The 27,905-nt window shown below is 41.2% G+C and overlaps 1 protein-coding gene across 2 annotated transcripts in view; it reads right to left on the bottom strand.

The window, feature by feature from the left end:
* Window positions 1–5,670: 5,670 nt before the first annotated feature.
* Window positions 5,671–27,905, bottom strand: part of LOC143281313 (uncharacterized) — a 36,353-nt gene continuing 14,118 nt past the window's right edge. The window contains exons 11-20 of one of the 2 annotated variants that reach the window (XM_076586500.1): window positions 25,233–25,373; window positions 23,728–23,868; window positions 22,577–22,799; window positions 21,076–21,277; window positions 18,671–18,898; window positions 15,224–15,309; window positions 14,357–14,507; window positions 10,741–10,922; window positions 8,184–8,400; window positions 5,671–7,540 (exon numbers count right to left, since the gene is read on the bottom strand). In XM_076586500.1, the coding sequence (XP_076442615.1) occupies window positions 7,401–7,540; window positions 8,184–8,400; window positions 10,741–10,922; window positions 14,357–14,507; window positions 15,224–15,309; window positions 18,671–18,898; window positions 21,076–21,277; window positions 22,577–22,799; window positions 23,728–23,868; window positions 25,233–25,373 (1,711 nt within the window). In that variant the 3' untranslated portion in view covers window positions 5,671–7,400. The remainder of the gene's footprint in view (window positions 7,541–8,183; window positions 8,401–10,740; window positions 10,923–14,356; window positions 14,508–15,223; window positions 15,310–18,670; window positions 18,899–21,075; window positions 21,278–22,576; window positions 22,800–23,727; window positions 23,869–25,232; window positions 25,374–27,905) is intronic. The other variant, XM_076586501.1, reaches the window with a different exon arrangement.

The raw sequence follows: 27,905 nt of genomic DNA, 5'->3' as shown, positions 1-27,905 counted from the left end.
ATGACAAAATGTCAGCAATAACTGACTGTTTTTGTAACAGTATAAGTGAGAAAAGAGGTAGGAAGGGCATTTTGATGACAAAATGTCAGCAATAACTGACTGTTTTTGTAACAGTATAAGTGAGAAAAGAGGTAGGAAGGGCATTTTGATGACAAAATGTCAGCAATAACTGACTGTTTTTGTAACAGTATAAGTGAGAAAAGAGGTAGGAAGGGCATTTTGATGACAAAATGTCAGCAATAACTGACTGTTTTTGTAACAGTATAAGTGAGAAAAGAGGTAGGAAGGGTACTTTGATGACAAAATGTCAGCAATAACTGACTGTTTTTGTAACAGTATAAGTGAGAAAAGAGGTAAGAAGGGCATTTTGATGACAAAATGTCAGCAATAACTGATTGTTTTTGTAACAGTATAAGTGAGAAAAGAGGTAGGAAGGGTATTTTGATGACAAAATGTCAGCAATATCTGATTGTTTTTGTAACAGTATAAGTGAGAAAAGAGGTAGGAAGGGTATTTTGATGACAAAATGTCAGCAATATCTGATTGTTTTTGTAACAGTATAAGTGAGAAAAGAGGTAGGAAGGGTATTTTGATGACAAAATGTCAGCAATAACTGACGTGGTTTTTGTTGTTGTTGTTTGTTTGTTTGTTTGTTTGCGCAGGAACTGTCATTGTCATCGTCTTTTTTTCTTCTTCTTCGTCTTTGTCTCGATCTGTATGAAGTTTGTCTTCTACTTCAGTCTTATTTCAGATTTGTTTTAAGAATTCTGGTCTTCAGAAAAACAACAACAACACGTGTTTTACAGTGCACTGTATTGCATCCATTCTTTGTTCTTTCCTGCTATTTGCAATTGACCGTGTGATCACAGAAATATCTGGAAGAAAAAAAAATTCAATAGTCTGTTTCACTTTGATTGATTGATTTTTGTATTACGATCTTGTGGTAGGGTGTCCATTATTTGCCACCAACATCCTCCAAGAATGCCCTGACGCGTTTTTGTTTTGTTTTGTTCTTCCACCAGAAAACTGTGTTTCAGGGACCTTTAATAATATATATACTATAAATGTGTATTATATATATATATATATATATATATATATATATATATATATGTGTGTGTGTGTGTGTGTGTGTGTGTGTGTGTGTGTGTGTGTGTGTGTGTGTGTGTGTGTGCGTCCGTGCTCCCTATCCCCACTCTCTCTCACGCATAATACCGCCGTATAACTCCAGGTTGTTGGCCTGCCCTTAATTTCTTTTTGTGAGCCATGTTTAGCACTACTTGACTGGCGTTTGAGGAGAAGTTCCTTGACCAGAGGCATCAATCTGGTAAAGAGAGGAGACGAGACCTATCCTCTGTATCTGTCTGCCCATAGTGCGACCGCATTAATTTTGAGCGCCTGTCTTCAGGCTGTCATTTTCATATCGTAACTGATGGTACTTCTATAACAATTATGACTTGACGTGTCTTGGCTTGTACTGACGATGCTTGAAGCCTCTTCAATGGGTCTGTTTGTTCGTCGTTCTGCCAAAAACACACACGCACACATATGGTGTGCGTGTGCGCGCGCGTGTGTGTGTGTGTGTGTGTGTGTGTGCGCGCGCGCTTGCGCACAGTGTCTGTCGCTATATATTGGTATGCATGATTAGCACAGAGATATATTCTAGAAAGAGGGAGAAAATAACAAATTTAACGACCCGGGCTGTGTTAAAAAAAGAAAAGAAAAAAAAAAAGAAAATCGCGTGACGATAGGAAAGAAATATAAAGTTGGAAAAAGCAACAACACTGTATCTGAAAGGGTTTTCAGTACTGATCCTCTCCAGACTTGCACATATTTAGTTCGATACTGTTTCTTCTGTACTCGCATTTTAAGGAAGCGTGTTTTGAGTTCTGCTTGATTGTCCAGCGTATCAAGAGTTAAAAGAAAAATAGTTTGAAACATTTAAAGATGTGTACTAACACCTCTGATGCATGCTGCTGTTTGAATACATAGTTAAGAAACAAGAACAACCAAAAAAATGGTTAAAACACAGTATCACGAAACTGTATTTTACAGTTTTTGCATTGTATTGTATTAGTTTTTCTTATTTTGTTATTGTTTTTTTTGTTGTTGTTTTTTCGTTTAGTTTTTTCTTTTTTCCTTCTTTTTCTTTTGGCTGCCCCGTCATATATATATATATATATATATATATATATATATATATAATTTCTGTGGGATTACTCCCACGCCATTCATTCTGAATCCTCCCTTACACAGCCACACCTGGGATCATCTGTCTCTCTCAGTCCCAGCTTCAGCAGTCCACAGGAAACCATCGAGGTTAGGTCGCCAAGAAAACACACAACAGAGGAGACCCTGCACTGCTGCCGAGTCACTTCGGTGGTGTTCAGAATTAAGCTGTTCTGATTTAACGCACTTAGGACACCACCTAATATGCTCCCTACTGACGACAAATATAATATAATCGCGGAGCCAGACTAAGTGAGGATCTCCCCAAGAGTGAAGACCACCACCACATTCCTTCAACAAGAACCCCCCGTGAATCTGCCGACGCCGAGGACCTTGACAGGACTCATCCCAAGCACGGAAAAGGACGGGGATCGAAACTGAGGTCACCCCAAGAGCAGGGCATGAAGGCCACATAATTTGAGTCTTTTTTTTTCCCCATATATAGATGATAAAGGTGGAGGATGAAGATGATGGTGTTGAGGTCCACTTTTGGTTTGGGACTACGTACATGACAAGACTGTACACTAAGCTTCCTTTTATAATGATATCCTGGCATTAACCCCCCCCCCCCCCCCCCCCATTCCCACCCCTCCTCCTAACCACCCATACACCCCAAAATCACCCCCGCCCCCCCTCCCCCCGCTCACAGCTGATGCAGAGGCTTGGCATCATGTCAGTGCACGCTGAACGTACACTGGCTGGCCAGGTCGCAAAAAAATTTTTTTTTATTTTTTTTTTTTAACTTATTTATTTATTTATTCCAATCCTCACAACAGCGCAATCCTCAGCAACCTCCCCAAACTACAACAGAACCATCAATATAATGATGTTGGTTGTATATAAAGGAAGAAGAAGAAGAAGATTAACCAGGCTCGAGATATACTGACACTTGCAGATGTATCCCTGAAGTCTGTGGATGATACTCGACACTGTGGCCCCAGTCTTCCCATTTAAGGCAGTAGCACACTCAGCTCTGGGAAGGAGATGGCCACGGATCGAAAAACCAACCTCTGCTGGGAATCGAACCTGCATCCTCCCGCTAACCACTTTGTCATAGCGGCTGTTTAATTGTATCACTCTTAGTCACAACAGATTTGTCTGTGTGGAATTCAGGCTACTCGCCACAGAGACAGCATGTCGCTACAGTGCAGCACCAGCTATCTTTGTTTCTTCAGGGTGATGCCTTTTTTTCGTGTGTCATCATCACTTTCATCCTTATATTTTTCTTTTGTTTGTTTTGCTTTGCGTCTGACCTCCATTCTGACAGGACAATGGTTTTGCAAATTTTAAATTCGGAGTTCTGAATTATCTCTCCTGGCTTCTTTTATTACCTCTCAATCGGAAATAAAACAAAGAGAGACACACGCAGAGACTGAGATAGTATCAGTATCAGTATCGGCAACTCAAGGAGGCGCCATTGCGTTCGGACAAATCCATATACGCTACACAACATCTGCCAAGCAGATGCCCGACCAGCAGCGTAACCCAACGCGTTTTGTCAGGCCTTGAGAAAAATGAAGAAAAAAAAGAGAAGATAATTAAACAAATAAAGAAGTAAATGAATATTAAAATATGAAAAAAAAATCCTACTACTACGACTACTACTACTAGTACTACTGATAAAAATAAAAAAAACAATAATGATAATAAATAAACAAATAAGCAAATAGATGTAAAACACACACACACACACACACACACACACACATAACTGAGACAGTCAGTCACACAAGTAAGCAGACAGACAGACACAAAGCAAGACGTGGAGACAGAGGAACAAGACAGAATAATTTGTCAAACACGGCTTGACTGGTTTCTTTTTTTTTTTGCCTTTTTAATATTTGCATATTATTATATTTGCAACAGCAACAAAAACACAAAAACCACCTGTAAAATGCAATGGCGTAATACTCTTTCAACAGTTCAAACTGATTAAATACAGCTACAGTAATTCATAATAGGGTTCTCCATCGCCACCCCCCATCCCATTTATCTCTGCCAGTACAGACTGAACATAATGGAAGGGTTGTTTAAAACGATGGATAGTTAGTTCTCCATGTTAGTTTGCCCCTGATACTGGCAAAATTAAATGATATGCAATGCATAAAATATCACAACCATTAGCTGACACTGAAACATCAATAAGATAACATAAATACACCAACGAGGTTTCACACCAAATTTGTGTCCTGGGCAGCAATCAACAGAGATGCCTGCAATGCAGTCTGGACCCAACATGTTTAATAACGTCAAAATGAATTGAATTAAAAGAAAAAGCTTGGGTCAAAAACAGTGCACAGATGAAGATTTCAACGATGTGACTGCAGCTAATCAGCATTCTGGCTGTACTGTGGAGAGTTTTCATGTTTGCTGTATGTGTGACAATGTATATCTAAGTGCCCCCGGATAAAATAATAACTTTTGAGTGAATTCTACCACGTAAGTATCAAGACTGATATAAATCTGACTGATGCAGGCCAAACAAAACACAGTAAACATGGTAATCCATTTGCATTCTGATAAAAAAAAAAAATAATAAAAAAAAATAAAAAGATGGGTTGTGGTGGTTGACTGAAAAGAAAAAAATATGCAATGCTTAGAATGAAGGCTTCTTTATTCATACACACAAATTGTTGTTTTTTCATTATCCTAAAATATGTCATCCAAGAGCATATCATTACAACTTTCATTTTGTGATTAGTCATGGAGCCTTTGATGATTTTACTAGATTATTTTTCTTTAATCTTGTTGCTCATTTGATAAGTGAAATGGCAACTTAATGGGTAAGTTCATAATTACAGTTTAAAACTATACATGTACATATGTTATATTTATCTTATACTACGTCTTGGCTGCCTGCTAACATGAACAAATTGACATAAGTTGTTTTTTTGTAAAAGATATAAAGTATCACAAACTGAAATACATTGTCAGCAGTAAAGATAAAGTAAGTGGAGTTGGCGCTTCTGAACATGTGCACATGTCTACAAAAAACAACAAAAAAAACAACAACAAACAAACAACAACCAACAGTAACAACAACAAAAACAGATGGAATAAATATTATCACAAAAACAAATGGCATAAACATTATCACAGCTTTCAAACAATCAGCAGTCTGAGTCAATGACAGTGAAATGCACTGAAAGATACCAGTAATCTGAAAGTCTGTGCACAGCGGTAGCTCACAAATGCAACCACAATATCACATTCTTACCCCCTACCCCCCCACCCCCACCCCAACGCCCCTTCCCCCCTCCCCCGCTCCCCCCGCCTGTCCCCCCCCCCTCACCCCCAAAAAAAAGAAAATCATTAAGTACGCACACAACCTATTCAGAATGCTCTTGGGTAAAACGAGACAGGACTGTACTGTGTCAGCAGTAATTCACTAAGGCAGCCACAATATATGCTTACAAAAACAAAAAAACAAAAAACAAAAAAAAACCCTGAAGAATTTTTTTTTAAATAAGTACACAGCCTATTCAGAATGCTGTTTGGTAAAAATGAGACTGGACTGTGCTGTGCTCAGCAGTAATTCACAATATCACTTCTTCTTTTTTTTTAAAGAGAAAAAAAAACGGAAGAAATCATGAAGTAAGCACACAGCCTATTCAGAATGCTGTTAGGTAAAATAAGACAGGGCTGTACTGTGTGTGCTTGCATCCAGCATTTGGACTTGAAGAACACCCGTCAGGTAAAGTGACGCCAGAACTGTAGTTGTCTCGTCTTGTTTGCCTGCTTCACCCATTCACTCCCTTCAGTGCATACTAAACTCTGCCGCTCAGCCCTTCCTCAGAAAGAAAAGATAGATGAGCACACCACTTCTCTACTGCAATGTCTCCACTGGTTCCTTGTCTCACACAGAATAAAGTACAACATTACCAATCTGTTGTGAATAATTCTGCTCCATCTTATCTGTGGGGCTGCCTCTGCCTCTACACACCCACCTTGCTCTCTACGATCGGCTTCAAACCTACCCTGTTTCTGTGTTCCAAAATTCAAACACCCCACAACTGGCCACTGCTCTTTCTCGGTCTCTGGACATTGCGCTTGAACAATCTCCCTTTTTCACTTCATCAAACCCCTGCCCTCAGCGCTTTCAAGCCTGGCCTCAAGAACTACCTCTTTCTAAAACAGCCCCTCCCTCCCCTCCCTCTATCCATCCATGGTTTTTCCAGGTTTCTATATTCATGTGTTCATAAGTTTTGTCATTCATCCCTAAGTTTTTTTCAGCTTTCTATCTTCATGTGTTCATAAGTTTTGTCATTTGTCCCTTAGGTTTTTCCAGCTTTCTATCTTCATGTGTTCATAAAATTCGTCATTTGTCCCTTAGGTTTTTCCAGCTTTCTATCTTCATGTGTTCATAAAATTCGTCATTTGTCCCTTAGGTTTTTCCAGCTTTCTATCTTCATGTGTTCATAAAATTTGTCATTTATCCCTTAGGTTTTTCCAGCTTTCTATCTTCATGTGTTCATAAGTTTTGTCATTTATCCCTTAGGTTTTTCCAGCTTTCTATCTTCATGTGTTCATAAGTTTTGTCATTTGTCCCTTAGGTTTTTCCAGGTTTCTATCTTCATGTGTTCATAAGTTTTGTCATTTATCCCTTAGGTTTTTCCAGCTTTCAGTCTTCATATGTTTTGTCATTTATCCCTTAGGTTTTTCCAGCTTTCTATCTTCATGTGTTCATAAAATTCGTCATTTGTCCCTAAGTTTTTTTCAGCTTTCTATCTTCATGTGTTCTTAAAATTCGTCATTTGTCCCTTAGGTTTTTTCAGCTTTCTATCTTCATGTGTTCATAAGTTTTGTCATTTATCCCTTAGGTTTTTTTCCAGCTTTCTATCTTCATTGTTCATAAGTTTTGTCATTTATCCCTTAAGGTTTTCCAGCTTTCTATCTTCATGTGTTCATAAGATTTGTCATTTGTCCCTTAGGTTCAGAGTTAGTTATGCATGCATGTGAAAGCCGTGGATGAATGCGTTTTAATTTGTCTCCCACATAAGATTCAGCACTATATGAATATATTAATTCATTAATTTTATTACTGCCCTGAACTTAAAACCCTTTTATTCAAAATGCTGTTTGGTAAAGTGAGACAGGTCTGTACTGTACCTAAACCTGTCAGTGTGTATTCAGAATGCTGTTGAGTAACGTGAGACAGGACAGTACTGTGCCTAAATCCAGCATTTGAACTTGAAGAAGGCCTGCATGTCTGGATCGTCCACATCCTTGCCGTTCACCCCCGCATACACTTTCTGCAGCAGTTTGTTTTTGAACTTCTCTTCCAGGATTTTCACGTAGCGGTCCAACACGCCTGCAAATCACAGTATCCTCTGAATTAACGTGAACTGCTCGCTTGTCACTGATATATTTTGGACTCATGAGAGGAAAAAAAAGAAGAAGAAGAAAGTATGACAGATCAAGAGATGTTTGGTTGATTCACTCTTAGTCTCCTTGTCTGTTTCGATAATGTCAGGATTAAATCAATGAAAATGATACACTTAATTATGATCATAAGATAACTTTTATTTTCAGAAGATCCGCTCTAAAAAAACATTAAAAAAAATAAAGAGGGAATCTGAAATAGAATACACATGAACAAGACAGAGAAAGAGGGAGAAAACAGGGATTAGAGAGTGGGAGTGGCAGGGAAGGAGGTGGGGCTGGGGGGGCTGGAGAGGGGTGAGAAGAGAGAAGGTAAGAGGAAAAAGAGGGGGAACATAGACATTAGCAGGAAACGAAACAGATGGTAGTGGTGGTGCTGTGTGTGTGTGTGTGTGTGTGTGTGTGTGTGTGTGTGTGTGTGTGTGTGTGCTGTAGTTGCTCGTTTATTTTTATGTTCACTTTGGAATATCTTATCTATATTGATAAGTATGCAAGAGACACAGAGAGAGAGAGAGAGAGAGAGAGAGAGAGAGAGAGAGAGAGGGCGGGGGGAGGGAACGATGTGAACCTACCCAGCCCAAGTATCTTCCCGTAGGTGATCATCGAGGACGCCAATCTTTCATCGTCGTATTTCTCAAACTTCATCAAGATGCGAATGATCTCTCCAAATATGTAGGCGTCATCAAAAGACGGCGTTTCCGACACCGGGAACTTCATGTAGACATCCACCGCTGACAGAGGGTCAGACTTCACCAGCATCTCTGCGCTTTCAATGTAGGCATCATGCACCTGTCGACACGTTTCAAACATCACACTCAACTTACACAAAACGCACACACACACAATTAATCACAATCTTACCATATATAAGGAATGACTTCATGTATAATTTCTCTCTCTCTCCCTCTCTCTCTCTCTACACACACACACACACACACACACACACACACACACACACACACACATATATATATATATACATATATATATAAAGAGAGAGAGAGAGAGTGAGAGAGAGAGAAAGAGATAGATAGATAGATATATTAAGAGAGAGAGTGTGTGTGTGTGTGTGTGTGTGAGAGAGAGAGAGAGAGAGAGAGAGAGAGAGAGAGATGGATAAAAACAAACCAGTAGCAGTTAATGATTTCTGTGACACTACTGCCATTAAATGTCAACCATGTTCGTTCTGAATGAATCCTCTGTATAGTATCTACCAGAAAGACGTATTTACAATAGAAACTCTCCAATATAGTAAAAAGTCTTTCCTGAAATACAGCAATACAGACACACAGAGACCTTTCTGAATGATACACCGGGAATAAATACAAGGAAAATGAAATGGCTTTTTTTTTTTTAATTAAAAAAACAACAACAAAATATTCAAGTATGCATTTTTGGAAAGGAATGTATTAGAAATCGAACTTCAAAAATGAGGAATCCACACACACACACACACACACACACACACACACACACACACACACACACACACACACACACACACATCTCAGTTCAAGTTGTTTATATAAAGTGAACAATCACAGGCGGGGCGGGGCGACAAGCGTAGGTGAAACCTCATAGAACTAGACACCCTGTCTCACCTCATAGAACTAGACACCCTATCTCACCTCATAGAACTAGACACCCTGTCTCACCTCATAGAACTAGACACCCTGTCTCACCTCATAGAACTAGACACCCTATCTCACCTCATAGAACTAGACACCCTGTCTCACCTCATAGAACTAGACACCCTATCTCACCTCATAGAACTAGACACCCTGTCTCACCTCATAGAACTAGACACCCTGTCTCACCTCATAGAACTAGACACCCTGTCTCACCTCATAGAACTAGACACCCTATCTCACCTCATAGAACTAGACACCCTGTCTCACCTCACAGAACTAGACACCCTGTCTCACCTCATAGAACTAGACACCCTATCTCACCTCATAGAACTAGACACCCTGTCTCATCTCATAGAACTAGACACCCTATCTCACCTCATAGAACTAGACACATAGAACTAGACACCCTGTCTCACCTCATAGAACTAGACACCCTATCTCACCTCATAGAACTAGACACCCTGTCTCACCTCATAGAACTAGACATCCTATCTCACCTCATAGAACTAGACACCCTGTCTCATCTCATAGAACTAGACATCCTGTCTCATCTCATAGAACTAGACACCCTATCTCACCTCATAGAACTAGACACATAGAACTAGACACCCTGTCTCACCTCATAGAACTAGACACCCTATCTCACCTCATAGAACTAGACACCCTGTCTCACCTCACAGAACTAGACACCCTGTCTCACCTCATAGAACTAGACACCCTATCTCACCTCATAGAACTAGACACCCTGTCTCATCTCATAGAACTAGACACCCTATCTCACCTCATAGAACTAGACACATAGAACTAGACACCCTGTCTCACCTCATAGAACTAGACACCCTATCTCACCTCATAGAACTAGACACCCTGTCTCACCTCATAGAACTAGACATCCTATCTCACCTCATAGAACTAGACACCCTGTCTCATCTCATAGAACTAGACATCCTGTCTCATCTCATAGAACTAGACATCCTGTCTCACCTCATAGAACTAGACACCCTATCTCACCTCATAGAACTAGACACCCTGTCTCACCTCATAGAACTAGACACCCTATCTCACCTCATAGAACTAGACACATAGAACTAGACACCCTGTCTCACCTCATAGAACTAGACATCCTATCTCACCTCATAGAACTAGACACCCTGTCTCATCTCATAGAACTAGACATCCTGTCTCATCTCATAGAACTAGACACCCTGTCTCACCTCACAGAACTAGACACCCTGTCTCACCTCATAGAACTAGACACCCTATCTCACCTCATAGAACTAGACACCCTGTCTCATCTCATAGAACTAGACACCCTATCTCACCTCATAGAACTAGACACATAGAACTAGACACCCTGTCTCACCTCATAGAACTAGACACCCTATCTCACCTCATAGAACTAGACACCCTGTCTCACCTCATAGAACTAGACACCCTGTCTCATCTCATAGAACTAGACACCCTGTCTCATCTCATAGAACTAGACATCCTGTCTCACCTCAGGGGCCAGCTTTGTCACTTCCTCGAAATATTTCTGGGCCTGCTTGGAATCCTCCAAGGCGCGGTAGACACGGGCCAAACCCAGGTAAGCGTGGTAGGTCTTGGGGTTGATGGGAGCCGGTTTCTTCGGTTTGGTTGGCTCCGTCTCTGCTTCTGCTGCTGGTTCCGGAGGAGCTGTTGCTGATTACACAGACGAACATACACACACACACACACACACACACACACATATGCACATATGCATATGTACGCATCCACACATGCACACACACACATGCACATACATATATATGCATCCACACACACACACACACATACACACACACATACACTCTCTCACACACACACACATGCATGCACGCACACATACACACATGTCCATTCTTTTTTCGTTTCTTTAAGAATGTATTCTAACTATATGAAACTAGGAAGAATAGGATCTGTACAAAGTGTATCTGAGCACATAAAGTTATAGTCATGCTACTTTTAATCTAGAAGACCGAGCAAATCATATCAGGCCACCCCCAAAAACAACAACACAACAACTCAACATACTGTTATCTGTATATACAAATGTCAAAACCCATCTCTAGAAGACCAAATTCAGCGGAAATAGTAGAGCTAGCTAAAATACTGAATGCAAAAACCAGGCATGGACAAAACAAAACAAAACAAAAAGAACAAAACAAAACAACCACACGTGCGTATCACGCGTGCGCGCACGCACACACACACAACAAAAATCAACAAAATAACAAAACAACAATCATTGAAAACCTATATACATGACTAAAATGGATGTCAAAAATGAGATATAGATGCCAAAGAAATAAAAATGGTGGAGACAGAAAGAAAAAGAAAGAAAGAAAGAAAGCAACAGAACAGCAACAACAGATTCAAGATTCAACAACAGAAAAGAAAAAGAAAAAGAAGGGAGTAAAAAGAAAGTAACAAAACGTATAAGGCAGGCAGAGGAAAGTAAGTTGGGTTTTTTTTGGGGGGGTTTAAAGGCAGTTAAAAGAAACATCTTTTTTAATGGGTAGAAAGATTCTCTCTTTTTTTATCAAAAGAGAGAGGAAATTTGAAAAGAAAAAAAAGCTAGTAAAAAAAATAAATAAATAATAAAAATCGTTAAATAATGATAATGCAGATTGACACTGAATCTTTCCAGACCTGGAGCTTGTGGCGTTTACAATAACTGTTACACATACATAACGTGCATTCAAGTACAACATGCACAAACAAGCATGTGCGCACCCCAAGCAAACACACATAACACATGCACACATACAGGCAGCAGAAGTTAAAAAAGCTCATTAGTCAATAAGATGGGAGATATAATGGAAGAGGTGTAATTCAAGAGACTTTAAGACTGATCTGGAGAATTCACAAATGTTCCCCAGTTCAAAAGTGTCTCAAAACCAGAATTCCCACATCGACAGTGTATGTGATGTTTACCACATAAGAAAAAAACAAAACAAAACAAACAAAAAAGAACCATGTAATGTATAACAGCTAAATACTTCTGCCCCCCACCCTCGCCCCCACCATCTTGCATACAGTTATCAGAAACAAAGTGCTGACACACCCAGCAAAATAAAGATAGTTACACATATTACACAGCAAAAGCTCTGCGTACTTTAAAAATGTTAGTTGACATGTAAAACCCAGAGTGACACCATGCATGCCAGTCATATTGCTTCAAAAACAAATGCCAGTGGTGTTGCTTCAAAAACCATGTCAAAAGTAATGCTTCAAAATGTGTGCCAATTGTAATGCGTCAAAAAACACCAGTTGTAATGCTTCAAAAAGCATGCCAGTTACAATGATTCAAAAAGCACTCCAGTCATAATGTTTCAAAAAGCATGCCAATTATAATGCTTCAAAAAGCACTCCAGTCATAATGCTTCAAAAAGCATGTCAGCTGTAATGCTTCAAAAAGCATGCCAAAAGTAATGCTTCAAAAAGCATGCCAGAAGTAATGCTTCAAAAAGCACTCCAGTCATAATGCTTCAAAAAGCATGCCAGTTATAATGCTTCAAAAAGCACTCCAGTCATAATGCTTCAAAAAGCATGCCAGAAGTAACGCTTCAAAAAGCATGCCAGAAGTAATGTTTCAAAAAGTATACATGCCAGTCATAATGCTTCAAAAAGCAAGCCAGCTATAATGCTTCAAAAAGCATGCTAGTCATAATGCTTCAAAAAGCATGCCAGGGATCATAATGCTTCAAAAAGCAAGCCAGTCATAATGTTTCAAAAAGCAAGCCAGTCATAATGGTTCAAAAAGTATGTCAGTCGTAATGTTTCAAAAAGCATGCCAGTCGTATTGCTTCAAAAACATGCCAGAAGTAATCCTTCAAAATGCATGTCAGAAGTAATATTTCAAAAAGCATATATGCCAGTCATACTGCTTCAAAAAGAATGCTAGTTGCAATGTTTCAAAAAGCAAGCCAGCTATTATGCTTCAAAAAAACAGGCCAGCTGTAATGCTTCAAAAAGCATACTAGTCATAATGCTTCAAAAAGCATACTAGTCATAATGCTTCAAAAAGCATGCCAGTTGTAATGCTTCAAAAAGCATTCTAGTTGCAATGTTTCAAAAAGCAAGCCAGCTGCTATGCTCCAAAAAGCAGGTCAGTTGTAATACTTCAAAAAGCATGCCACTTGTAATACTTCAAAAAGCATGCCAGCTGTAATGCTTCAAAAAGCAGGCCAGTCATAATGCTTCAAAAAGCATCCCAGAAGTGATGCTTCAAAAGGCAATGATGAACAACTCCAAAAGCATGCAGTAAACCCAACACAAACGTTCACTGTGACATTACCAATCCACTGAGTCCCAAGTCACTCTTCTGCTGTGTCTTTCAGTAAACAGACCCGACCTTATCATAAATATTCCAAGGTCTAAGTCCTGCTCACAATGTCACTGCTCAATATCATCTTACAACAAGAAATGGATAAATAAATATCATGTCCATGGTTTTCTTTTCAATGAAACACAGACACAGAAATGTAGCATAAAAAAAAAGGACAGCATTTTATAAATTGACAGTGGTACCAGCTAAATTCAATTTCTTCTTCTATATTTCAAATTAGCACTACTGAGATAATTTCAATAAATCTTTTTCCTCTCTGTATTTTATATCCATGAGTACATGCTAACACTGATGAAACCCTATCCGTGCATCAGATGCAGTTCTATGGAAGCAAAAACCAGACACCCTATATATACCTTTCTGAAGAGAATACCATGAAAGATTTAAGACTTAATGACTCTGTATTTAGTACTTCTCCCAAAACGGAGTATATGTAAAGTTATATTCTTTTTTTTTCCCCCTTCCAATTCTATCAGTATTGCAGTTTTGTTGCACATTTCTGTGCACATACAATTACAAGAGTATGCTTTATAAGTTTCTGCTTGTTGAGGTAAATGTTTTAGCGTTTAAGCTGTCCTTGATCAAATAAAATTTGTTTGAGCCAGACTCAATACAAAGAGACACACTGGCAGATAACATTCTATTTAAAAAAAAATATTTTTGTATAGGGTTTAGAAATGGACATACTGTAAGTGACAGTATAAATTTGGGCTTGCATCATCCCAGGCTGTCAACAACCTACCAGACTTGGGTTTCTCTGTGGTCTTGGCAGTCACAGGGGGAGGGGTGGCCTCACACTTGTGGCCAGACTTACTGCCAGCCGGGGCTGCTGCTGTCCCCTTGCTGTCTGCCCCATTGGCGCCGGCTGGAGTTTTGCCCCCTGCTGCTGCCGTCTTCAGGGGGTGGTGGGGTGTTGTAACAAAGAAACCCATGCCGTTTCATGACTACCCACATTCGTTCTCGTGTGAACAGGACGACTTTTATGTTCAGGTGGAGTGTGTGGTGCGCATGCTTTTGGTTTCGTTTATTCTCGTGTATTTCCTGTGTAGGGGTGGCAGTTGAGGGCAGAATAATTGGGGGGTAGGGAGTTTGATTACGATACACATGTTTTCATTGTTTATATCTTTTCTTTACAATTTGCTTCTTTTGCTTCAGTCCCTCTTTAGGGTGAGGGCTGGATTTAAGAAAGCATGTTCTTTGCTCATATATAACTCTTATCAATAAAGAATCTGTCTTTTCTTATCTGTCAATTCCAAGGCCTGTAGCACCTTAAAATTTGGAAAACAGGTGAAATGTGTCACTGGAGTGAACATGCTTTCCCCAGCATTTCTGAGACAATGATTACTGTCCCAGTCTCTGTCCTTCCTGGATTGATGCTTTGTGGTGATTTTCAGCTTGTTGCATTTTTTTTTAGAGAAATGGACTGGAGCAAAATATTGTTCGTTAAATTTTCCTCCACTCTGAAATAAATAAACAAACAAATATACAAAAAAACAACAACAAACAACAACAACAGCAATGAAATCAAAACACAAATCTCTCAGCAAACCAGGAGAGAGAGAGAGAGAGAGAGAGTGTGTTTGCAAGGTCACACCATTCTGGAACCGACCTTGCCTGCAGCGCCTCCTCTTCCTGCCGCTGCCGGAGTTGCTGCCCCTCTCTTGGCTGCTGGGGCACCTCGACCTGCCGCTGCCCCTGTCAGTGAATCACATGAATCACAGCTTTCAGTGAAGTATATCAAATCAAATCCATCCTTAAAAAAGTTCTGTAGACCAAAATTTTGCACATTTCTTTTATTGTGTATTATTGTGGGATCTTTCGTGTGGATTTCTTGATCAAACATTAAAATAAACTGATTAATGAAACAAAAGAGTTTTCACAGCTTGCTAACTGAGATGGCCTGCGTTTCTTTGAAGAAAAAGGGGGTGCTTACACTACCCTTGTAGCCATTCACAGGCATCAGAGGCATTGAAATCATGTTGATTTTGTTTTGGAACTGTCTCAGAATAGAAAAGAAATTCACAAGAGGAATACTGCTTCACTCCTGCAGCTTGAATCGCAACACTTCATCTCTTATGATGGGACGTTATGATCTAAAACTATGTGACAGAATAGAATACTGTGATATAAAACTGTACAAAGATATCTTAATGTACTTCTGTTTCATTATCATATAGCCATTATTTATTTATTCACTTATTTATTAATTCATTTATTTATTCATTTACTTATCCATTTATCCATATATATATTTTAAAAATTTTTCTTTTTTATTTATTCGTTTATTCTTATTTATTTACTTATAATTATTGTTATCATCATCATCATCATCATCATCATTATTATTATTATTATTATTATCATCATCATCATTATTATTATTATTACTATTACTATTATTATTACTATCAATCATTTATTTATTATCTATTTATCTATTACCTTTGAAATTCTTTGTTTCTTTTTTAAATTATATATTTTACTTAAGGCCTGACTAAGTGCTTTGGGTTATGCTGCTGATCAGGCATGTGTCTAGCAGATTTGTCCATCACAGTGATTCCTCCTTGAGGGTCTGAACTGAACAGTGAACTATACACAAATCCCTTTCTCTGAAATGGGGAGTAAAAAAAGTGGAGAGTTTATTCATTGATTCCCGCCTGTGCATGTTCTCTCTCACCACAACATTTCTATTGTCTGTGTGTCTGTGTTTGGTGTCTGTTGCTTATACGGCTTAAAGGGCCACGTCAGGGCTGAAACACTGTAATATGGGTCCTGTAGAATCAGAAAAAAAGAAGAAAAAAAAGAAACCAACAGAAATATGGAAAAGAAAATAAGGCACAAGTACAGTCACATCCATGCACATGAACTTATGACAGGCTTCAAGCATTGATCATACCATCAATTCTTCAGCAAAGAATTTAAAGATAAAAAAAAAAAACAACAATAAAAACACACCAAAAACAAATCCCTGAAGTTAAACATCATTAGACAGAGTACAGTAACATGCATATGATAACAGGTATACACAGGGGATGGAAGGGTGAGGGTGGCAGGTAAATTGCCAACAGGCACCTCGCATGTCCTAGGCACACACACACACACACACACACACACAACAACAACAACAATAACAACAAAAAAACCCAAACAAACACACACACACGCACACAAAACGTAAATAAGACAGAAAGAATGCTTAATCATCAAGTCCAGAAAAAGACCAAAAATATTCAAGGCTTTCTAGGAAAAAAAAACAACGTAGGCAAACAGACCATAAAGGCAGAAAACAAGCAAGAGATGACAGAAAGAAAAGGTTAAAAGCCAGAAACAAAGACAACCATTGAAGAGAGAAAATCACTGCCGCAGATTTTCCAGAAGATGGGGATACTATCTACACTGAAAGAGACCCAAGCCTCCCCCCCCCCCCCCCCCGCCCCCCCACAGAAAGATTCTGCCCCCTACTTTCCTGCCCCAATCCACAGGAATACCATTAACAGGGATTTTTTTTCTCCTTCATTGAAAAAAAAAAAAAAAAGAAAGAAAGAAAAAAAAAAGTCAAAGAACTGAACTGCAAGGTGTGGGAGATCAGAAGAGTTCTTGTCTGTTCACTCAGATGTTTGTGAGTGACTTCCAGTTATGATTCATGGTACTGAGGTGCCATGGCAGAAGTGGTTAACTCACACCAGACAAATAGTTCTCTCCCTTGCTTTTCCCTACAGGTGACCCATTTGTTAGGGTTAGGAAAAAAATCACAAAAAATACAAAACATAAAGTAACTGAATGAAACTCACTGTACTTGACCCACTGACCCCTCTCCTCACGTCGTGTGCACACCCATCCCCCTCCCTCTTCACTGATCTCAGAAGCTGAGTCACTATCAGTACCTTCTTGCTGGTAGCTTTCTTCACTGCAGATCTTTATCCAACGTCTTTATCATCCTCGTTGATGTCGAAACCTTCAGTTTGAAGCATTTCAATCACTTCAGCAGTGATAAAAACCGCTGTCATGATCTAGTTTGCTCCAAAAATTTTCACTTGTATCGCCTGCGATGCCATTTTCAATACGTATGAAGATTAGCTTGTTGTGTGGGGTCCTGTACTCGCTGGCTCGCTGTGGAGTGTGCTGTTATGGAATCTCATGAAGAAACTTTCCATTCAACCCTTGACACGTTCGCAATGCCTGGTGTAGCTGCGATTGTTATGCTACCCCATGAGGAAAACGTGGAAAAAAATTTAATTGTCGAAACCGCTATAGCCTTCCGTCGTCCGGACTGCTACCTTACGTCAGGAATGCTATAGCGTTCCATTGTCCAGAGTGAGTTAATGTGGTGGATTTCTGCCCCAGTGTTCAACAGTGGTCAGGGCCCCGATGCTGCGTTTTATCATGGGGTTGCATCCTTGAGGAAAGGCACCTCACTCTGATTTTCCACACTCCACCGAGGTGAGAATGGTTCCCTGACTTCAGCTGGGGAAGAGTTAAAAGGACGGAGAGAAAGGACTGGGTCCCGGCCTTCCTATGCTCAGCCCTAGAAACAATGGATATGAATTCACTGGCCTGGTGGCCGTAAAAGGCTATGGAACCTTTAACTCTCTCCATACGAACGGCGAAAGAGACGACGTTAACAGCGTTTCACCCCAATTACCACCATCAAATATTGCAAGTGGAAGGCTCTTATACTGAAGAGGTGTTTGTTGACAAAGAATGCCACAATTCTGACGACAGAAGCTAAAGGTTGGGTCATTCAGACACCCAGTGGACATCCGAGGGGTCTGTGTAGAGGAGAAGAGAGGACTGGCCGTACTGAGTGAGTTAACCTTATGATACTTGTCCACGAAGGCACCATACTCAAGTTGGGTAAAGTTGTACAACGTGGTCACATAAGAGGACAGGAAAACTTACCTCCAACCTACAAGCAGTCCATGTAGCAATGCTAACCTAAATCAACACTATGCTCATTAGCCCACCCCCTAACCCCCCCTACCCCCCCACCCCAACCCCTCCAAAGAAGAAACCCATTAAAAGACAAAAAAAAACAAAAGAAAGCAAAAACGCTTACCTCCCCTGGCAGGTGGCGTGGCAGCATGGGCACCTCTCCCTCGTGCTGCCTGGTGCGTGGCCCCTCGTCCAGCTGTGGCTCCGCCCCCTCTGGTGGCCCCGCCCCTTGCTGGAGTGGTGGCAGCAGGTTTGGCAGCAGCGGCAGGTGCTGCAGCCTTGGCCTCCGTGGCTTTTTTGGCCTTCTTCTCCTCCTCCTCCTTCTTCTGTCTCTCCTGGTACCAGTGCTGGCCTGAGGGCATGGGATGGAATGGACCGCCCATAGATACTCATATGTGTGTGCACGTGCGTGTGTGTGTGTGTGTGTGTGTGCAGAGAACACACACACACACACACACACACACACACATATATATATCCAAGGTATATTCATGCACATATATATCTATAGATATATGTATATAGATCTCTCTGTACATATGCGTGTACACACACAAACACACACACACACACACACATATATATATATATGTGTGTGTGTGTATAGATATAAATGTGTGTACATATAAATAAGAGTCTCGTATATATATATATATATATATATACATACATACATACATATATCTATCTATCTATATATATATATATATATATATAGAGAGAGAGAGAGAGAGAGAGAGAGGGAGAGAGAGAGAGATAAAAACAACAGTAGTCTTTGTAAGTCTTTAAAACTTGTAATCAGATTATTAATCAAATCATATATATGTATCCATTTATATCATGTAATACATTATGCTGGCGGTACATTTCAGATATAGATAGATAGACAGACAGATGATTATGGGTGCACCCACACATTTTTAGTTAAGCAAAAGGAACACACAAAAAAAAATCAATTAAAAAAATTGCCCTTTTCGGATTTCAAGAATTCTCTTTTTATATATATAAAAAAAAAATCTCTTTCTAAGCACAAAAAATATCATCTACATCAGTCCGTAGGCCAACTGTTTAGGACAAATGTAAGACCCCCCCTCCCCCCCACCCCCCTGACCCCCACCTCCTCCAACAACACCCCTCCCCCTGAAAAAAGAAAGATATCCAAATCCTTCAACACTTAGGAACTGTGATCAAGAAGGAATTTAAAATCTCTCTCCCTCTCCCCTTTTCTCTCTGCCCTCACACGCTCTTTCTCCTTACCTTCCCTCTCTCTTCTTCACTCTCTCTTTCTCTCTACCCTTACCCCTTATTTCTCCTCACCTTCCTCTCTCTCTCTCTCTCTCTCCTCACTCTTCTTCTCTCTACCCTCACCCCTTATTTCTCCTCACCTTCCTCTCTCTCTCTCTCTCTCTCTCTCTCTCTCTCTCTCTCTCCTCACTCTCTTTCTCTCTACCCTCACCCCTTATTTCTCCTCACCTTCCTCTCTCTCTCTCTCTCTCTCTCTCTCTCTCTCTCTCTCTCTCCTCACTCTCTCTTTCTCTCTACCCTCACCCCTTATTTCTCCTCACCTTCCTCTCTCTCTCTCTCTCTCTCTCTCTCTCTCCTCACTCTCTCTTTCTCTCTACCCTCACCCCTTATTTCTCCTCACCTTCCTCTCTCTCTCTCTCTCTCTCTCTCTCTCTCTCTCTCTCTCTCTCCTCACTCCCTCTTTCTCTCTACCCTCACCCCTTATTTCTCCTCACCTTCCTCTCTCTCTCTCTCTCTCTCTCTCCTCACTCCCTCTTTCTCTCTACCCTCACCCCTTATTTCTCCTCACCTTCCTCTCTCTCTCTCTCTCTCTCTCTCTCTCCTCACTCCCTCTTTCTCTCTACCCTCACCCCTTATTTCTCCTCACCTTCCTCTCTCTCTCTCTCTCTCTCTCTCTCTCTCTCCTCACTCCCTCTTTCTCTCTACCCTCACCCCTTATTTCTCCTCACCTTCCTCTCTCTCTCTCTCTCTCTCTCCTCACTCCCTCTTTCTCTCTACCCTCACCCCTTATTTCTCCTCTCTCTCTCTCTCTCTCTCTCTCTCTCCTCACTCTCTCTTTCTCTCTACCCTCACCCCTTATTTCTCCTCACCTTCCTCTCTCTCTCTCTCTCTCTCTCTCTCTCCTCACTCCCTCTTTCTCTCTATCCTCACCCCGCATTTCTCCTTACCTCCCCCCCCTCTCTCTCTCTCTCCTCACTCTCTCTTTCTCTCTACCCTCACCCCTTATTTCTCCTCACCTTCCTCTCTCTCTCTCTCTCTCTCTCTCTCTCTCTCTCTCCTCACTCCCTCTTTCTCTCTACCCTCACCCCTTATTTCTCCTCACCTTCCTCTCTCTCTCTCTCTCTCTCTCTCCTCACTCTCTCTTTCTCTCTACCCTCACCCCTTATTTCTCCTCACCTTCCTCTCCTCTCTCTCTCTCTCTTCACTCTCTCTTTCTCTCTACCCTCACCCCTTATTTCTCCTCACCTTCCTCTCTCTCTCCATCCACCCAGACACCACAGTCACCTGTTATGAGTTCAGGAGCCGAACCCTCCGCTGCCTTGCCCTGAAGGTCGATGCTGGCTTCAAAAGAGGTGCGAGCTCCTTGGAGCATCTGGGTGGCCGCCTCCCCGGGCGTGCTGTTCTCGTACTTGTTGAACTGCGCCGAGCCCAGCAGGTAGAGGGCATGGCTGTTGCACGGCTGAATATAGACCAGCTTTTGGGAGGTCTGCAACAGTATTTTGTGGGGGTTTTTTTGTATTTTTTGTATTTCTTTTTATCACACCAGATTTCTCTGTGTGAAATTCAGGCTGCTCTCCCCAGGGAGAGCGCGTCGCTATACTACAGTGCCACCCATTTTTTTTTATTTTTCCTGCGTGCAGTTTTATTTGTTTTTCCTACTGACGTGGATATTTCTACAGAATTTTGCCAGGAACAACCCTTTTGTTGCTGCGGTGCGTGCTGCACACGGGACCTCGGTTTATTGTCTCATCCGAATGACTAGCGTCCAGACCACCACTCAAGGTCTAGTGGAGGGGGAGAAAATATCGGCGGCTGAGCCGTGATTCGAACCAGCACGCTCAGATTCTCTCGCTTCCTAGGCGGACGCGTTACCTCTAGGCCATCACTCATACAGTATGTATGTATGTATGTATGTATGTATGGTCAGTCGTGTTCGACTATAACCATCAGAACAGCAACAGAGGAGGTAACTGCTGTCCCAACTAACTGGGCTAGAATTTGATTATAGTGGAGAGCGTCTCGCCCAAGTTACAACCCCACTCTCCTGGCCAAGACGGTTTTAGGACAGTTGGCGTTGGGATGGTTCCCAAAGGCCAACTAGCCCCCTAAGCTGCAGCACTAAGAACCAGTGCAATTTTGCCTACTAGTTTGAGAATCATAGTTCTTCACAAAAGACTACACTGTGAATGATTTCCCATCACACTGGAGAAACCACTGATAATAGTTCTCACCTTGCTGTTGGCCCAACTGTAAACTTATGTCAGTCTGTGATATAAGCTCATACATACCGGCCTTTCAGCAACAGTAGAAGAAAAACCATGCCAGCATTGTTGTTGCTCATTGATATCATATTATTCCACTTAAGAGTGATATCAGATGAAAAAAAAAAGGAAAAAAATCACGCCTAGGCATGTGTGTGTGTGTGTGTGTGCTGTATGTGTGTGTGTTATATCTGTGCCTGTGGTGTGTGTGTGTGTATGTGTGTCTGATGTATGTGGATGTGTATGCATTTGCTAGAGTATATGTGAATGGTGTGTGTGTGTGTGTGTGTGTGTGTGTGTGTGTGTGTGTGTGTGTGTGTGTGTGTGTGTGTGTGTGTGTGTGAGTATGCGTGTGTACATGTGCACTTGTGTGTGTATATGAGTGCATGCAAGTGTGTGAGCGCATGAAGGTATGTGTGGACATATTTGTGTCATTACAAGCCACTTCTTTCCTTCGTTCTACAACACTGAACGCTGACAGAAAAAAAAATCAGTAAAAACTGTACACACACACACACACTGACCCTCTCCTGCAGGTCGAGCAGCTGCTCATTCTTGGGAATCGTGGTGTTGTCGATGAGCGCTGAGAGCCTCTCACAGCGCTGAGCTATCAGCTCCTCGTCCTTCCCGGCCACAGACAGCATCTCCAGGAGCAGTGCATGAGCGTCCAGCAGCACCCATTCCATTTGTCGGTACACGTCTCCACGATACACGTCCGGCATTGCTTGGGTAGCCAGCAAAGCTGCACTGAGGGCATAAACTTCACACATACAGGGGCCTCAACTCCCATGTTCACTCTTGTGAATGAGAGGGCTTTTCCGTGCATGGCCATTTTTTTCTCCCCCACCATGTAGGTGGCCATACTCCGTTTTCTAAGGTGTGCTTGCTGGGAGTGTTTTTGTTTCCATAACACACTGAATGCTAACATGAATTACAGGATCTTTAACATGCGTACTTGATCTTTTGCATGCGTATGCACGTGAAGGGGGTTCAGGCACTAGCAGGTCCGAACATAATCATGATGACCTGAGAGATCGGAAACACCTCCGCCCTTGCCCCAGCAGGTGTGCTGACACTGGGGATTGAACCCACAAAACCTGGGCACAAATCCAGTGCTCTAACCATTCTACCACGGCATCCATCACCTCACACATACAATACAAAACAACTCAATCAATCCCTGACAATGGACATTTTTTTGTGTCTGCTCAAACAACCATCAAGAATCACATGAATGCCATTTGAAAGAACATACAGGCACAAAACGCACATTAAAAAAATGATATGAACAGCACAACTAAAAAAAACAAAACGATTCCTCACTATCTTTCATCACACACACACACACACACACACACACACACATAAATCATAAATGTGTCATTAAAATACGGTACCATAATTTTCAGACTATATAAGGTGATAATTATTTTCCTCCAAGACTTGTCCCCTGCTCCTTGTACACAAATGCTCTTTGTTCATTGATGAAATATATAGTAATAGAACAGTAAAATAAAGTGACTGTTTAAAAGTGCTAGAATTTCCATTATCATGGAAAAGCTGATTTATGCTATGAAGCACGCGCGCACACACACACACACACACACACACACACACACCGAACACACACACTGATGACACAAACATTCACACATCACTGACTCTGGTGACCTACATGTGGAAGATGTCCTGTGCCGACATGGTGTCCTTGATGTCAGGACTGGAAGATATCAGGCGACCCAACTGTATCAGGCCTCGCAGCAAGTGGACGTTGGTGGGTCGGACCAGATTGTCAGCGTACAGTGCCTGCTTCCTCCTGGTGGCAAAGAGGCGGAGACAAAGAGACAAAGTGGAGTGATGGCCTAGGAAGCGAGAGAATCTGAGTGCACTGGTTCGAATCACGGTTCAGCCGCCGATATTTTCTCCCCCTCCACTAGACCTTGAGTCGTGGTCTGGACGCTAGTCATTCGGATGAGACAATAAACCGAGGTCCCGTGTGCAGCATGCATTTAGCACACGTAAAAGAACCCACGGCAACAAAAGGGTTGTTCCTGGCAAAATTCTGTAGAAAAATCCACTTCGATAGGAAAAACAAATAAAACTACACGCAGGAAAAAAATACAAAAAAATGGGTGGCGCTGCAGTGTAGCGACGCGCTCTCCCTGGGGAGAGCAGCCCGAATTTCAGACAGAGAAATCTGTTGTGATAAAAAGAAATACAAATACAAATACAAAGAGATGTTATCTCGGCAAACACAAAGAGACAAAGAGATTTTATCTCACCAATTTTCTGAAGAAAAAAAAAACACAGGAAATTTGTCGTGGCGTTGTTCATTCACTCAATCCTACAAACACATTCAAGGCAAATTGTTTATTCAGTGGAAAGGTAATATCATTTGAATCTTTTCTTTTTTCTTTTTTTTTTTGTGACAGAATACAATACAACAATGCAATCCACCACATTCACTCACACAAACCACACAGGCATGCATGCACACAACCCCCCCCCCCCCCCCCATATACTCACCCACACAAGCATACATACATGCATTCACACCCACACCCCCATGGCCACACACACACACACACACACACACACACACACACACACACACACACACACAAATACACACACACATGTAAACACTCACCCACCCACCACACTCACATACAAACAGACGGAGAAATGCACACAACAAACACTACACACCCACACCACCCCACACCCCCATTACTGACATGTTCTCTTCAGGTGTGGCTGCCTGCTTGCTGAGGTGGTTACACACACACACACACACACACACACGCACACGCACACACACAAAACACACACATACACACACACAAATACACACACACATGTAAACACTCACCCACCCACCACACTCACAAAGAGACGGAGAAATGCACACAAACACTACACACCCACCACATCCCACACCCCCATTACTGACATGTTCTCTACAGGTGTGGCTACCTGCTTGCTGAGGTGGTTACACACACACACACACACACACACACACACACACACACACACACACACACACACACACACACACACACAAATACACACACACACATGTAAACACTCACCCATCCACCACACTCACATACAAAGAGACGGAGAAATGCACACAGCAAACACTACACACCCACACCACCCCACACCCCCATTACTGACATGTTCTCTACAGGTGTGGCTGCCTGCTTGCTGAGGTCGGTCAGCAGGACTTCCATCCCCTCCAACAGGTACATGACACACTCCTTCAGGCGACTCCCGGGCCCCTCCTTCAACAGGCTCAGTGCCAGGCCCAGGTAGATCCTGCGTCGCACACACACCATCATCAGGCAAGTTTTGATAAGGGTTTCTGAACTGCACTTTTGTAAACAGGAGCACCCACTGTTTTCTGTTTCTGTTTTTGCTATTTAGTTATTTATTTAGTCATTTATTTAGTTATATATTTATTCATTATTTTATTTTATTTTATTTTATTTTATTTTGTACACTTATAGTTGACTTCATCAAGGTTTTGAGCCTTATACATATTAGTAGTAGTAGTAGTAGTCCTTTTTTTTCTTTTTTTTTTCTCTCAAGGCCTGACTAAGCGCGTTGGGTTACGCTGCTGGTCAGGCATCTGCTTGGCAGATGTGGTGTAGTGTATATGGATTTATATGGATTTGTCCGAACGCAGTGATGCCTCCTTGAGCTACCGAAACTGAAACTGAAACTGTTTTTGCGCTCTTAACAGACTCAGCATTGATGATGTCACTGTTCAAGAAGAATGTGTCTGAACCACTCAAGCCTTGAGTCTGCAGTTTGTGTTGGCAGTCATGATGGCCCATCAAATCAAACTTCACTCCAATTGTCACAAAAAACGACGGGCGCAATAGCTGAGTGGTTAAAGCGTTGGACTGTCAATCTGAGGGTCCCAGGTTTGAATCACGGTGACGGCGCCTGGTGGGTAAAGGGTGGAGATTTTTACGATCTCCCAGGTCAACATATGTGCAGACCTGCTAGTGCCTGAACCCCCTTCGTGTGTATATGCAAGCAGAAGATCAAATACGCACGTTAAAGATCCTGTAATCCATGTCAGCGTTCGGTGGGTTATGGAAACAAGAACATACCCAGCACGCACACCCCCGAAAACGGAGTATGGCTGCCTACATGGCGGGGTAAAAACGGTCATACATGTAAAAGCCCACATGTGTGCATACGAGTGAACGCAGAAGAAGAAGAAGTCACAAAAAACAACAAAAAACCAGCCTCTCTTCATTTCACTAAGAGAGAAATGGAAAAGAAACAGAAATGCATGGTGGGCACTTCAGACATTGTAACTGCTAACAATCAGACATGCTGATTAATGAATCAGCAGACAATTAACTGTGGAAATACTCATTTTGTCATGTCTTCTTGCCATGGTTAGCACATGGTGTTCTAATTTCCACCACACACCGCACAAGGCTGTATCAAGTAAAGGTATGTCAGCTAATAAACTACTGAAACGTCTTTTGAAGACTTATTTAAAATGACTTATTCAAACATTCTCAGTTGTTTTTACTTAGAATATTATATGTGTATATCAGTTATATGTGGTTTGTTTTTGGTTGTTTTTTTGTTTTGTTTTTTTAGTGTTGTTGTTTGTTTTTATTTTCCTATTGTTACTATGTTTTTGTCAGATTTGTCCTTTCTCTTTTCCCAATATATGTATTTATTCATTTATATCTTCATGTCAATTGTCCATGTGTTATAAAAATGGGAAAATAAAAAAAAACTTAAAAAAAAAAACCCAAAAAAACAACAACAAAAAACCAACTACTGAAACGTCTTCTTCATTCCTTCATTCCTATGTCTCCCATGTTCACTCGTATACACCAATGGCCTTCTATGTGTATGATCATTTTTACCCCCGCCATGTAAACATCATTTTTTGGTGGGGTGCATGCCGGGTATGTTCTTGTTTCCATAGCCCACTGAAAACTGACATGGATTACGGGATCTTTAACGTGCACATTCTATTTTTCTGCATGTGTATAAACATACTTTAAGACATACTTATATCAAGGTCAGGACTTTCTACAGGATTTTCTTCTTGTTCTCTCCATCTTAAAGTGTACTGTATTGTGACACGGTCAATCTTAAAGTGTACTGTATTGTGACACGGTCAATCTTAAAGTGTACTGTATTGTGACATGGTCAATCTTAAAGTGTACTGTATTGTGACACGGTCAATCTTAAAGTGTACTGTATTGTGACACGGTCAATCTTAAAGTGTACTGTATTGTGACATGGTCAATCTTAAAGTGTACTGTATTGTGACATGGTCAGTCTTGAAATTGTGACATGGTCAATCTAGAAATTCTGTTTAATAAATATTGTACTGCACTGTATTATGTTCAAAATAAAAATATGAGTACTGTTTGATTAATATTTTACTGTATTGTATTGTATTGTGTTGTGTTGTGTTGTGTTGTGTTGTGTTGTGTTGTTGTGTTGTGTTGTGTTGTGTATTGCATTGTATTGCATGCACTGTACTGCATTGCATTGTGTGAAATTTGGGCTGCCCATCACAGGGACAGCATGTCATTACAGCGCAAGGACACCCCGATATTTTTTTTCTGCAAATGTATCGGTTTTCCTATCAAGGTTACTGTTGTGGGTTCTTTTACGTGTGCTAAAAGCATGCCACACACATGACATGGGGTTAATCATCTCTTATAAATGACTGGTGTCTAGACCACCACTGTGGGGCTCATGAAGGGGGAGAAAATATTGGTGAGAGTGGGATTTGAACCTCCTCAGACTCACTTGCTTTCCAGACTGACACATTACCACGAGGCCACAACTCCAGTTAAA

This window comes from Babylonia areolata, chromosome 4 (assembly GCF_041734735.1).
Source record: "Babylonia areolata isolate BAREFJ2019XMU chromosome 4, ASM4173473v1, whole genome shotgun sequence".
Lineage (NCBI taxonomy): Eukaryota > Metazoa > Mollusca > Gastropoda > Neogastropoda > Buccinidae > Babylonia > Babylonia areolata.
This window is presented reverse-complemented; position numbering and strand designations above follow the sequence as displayed.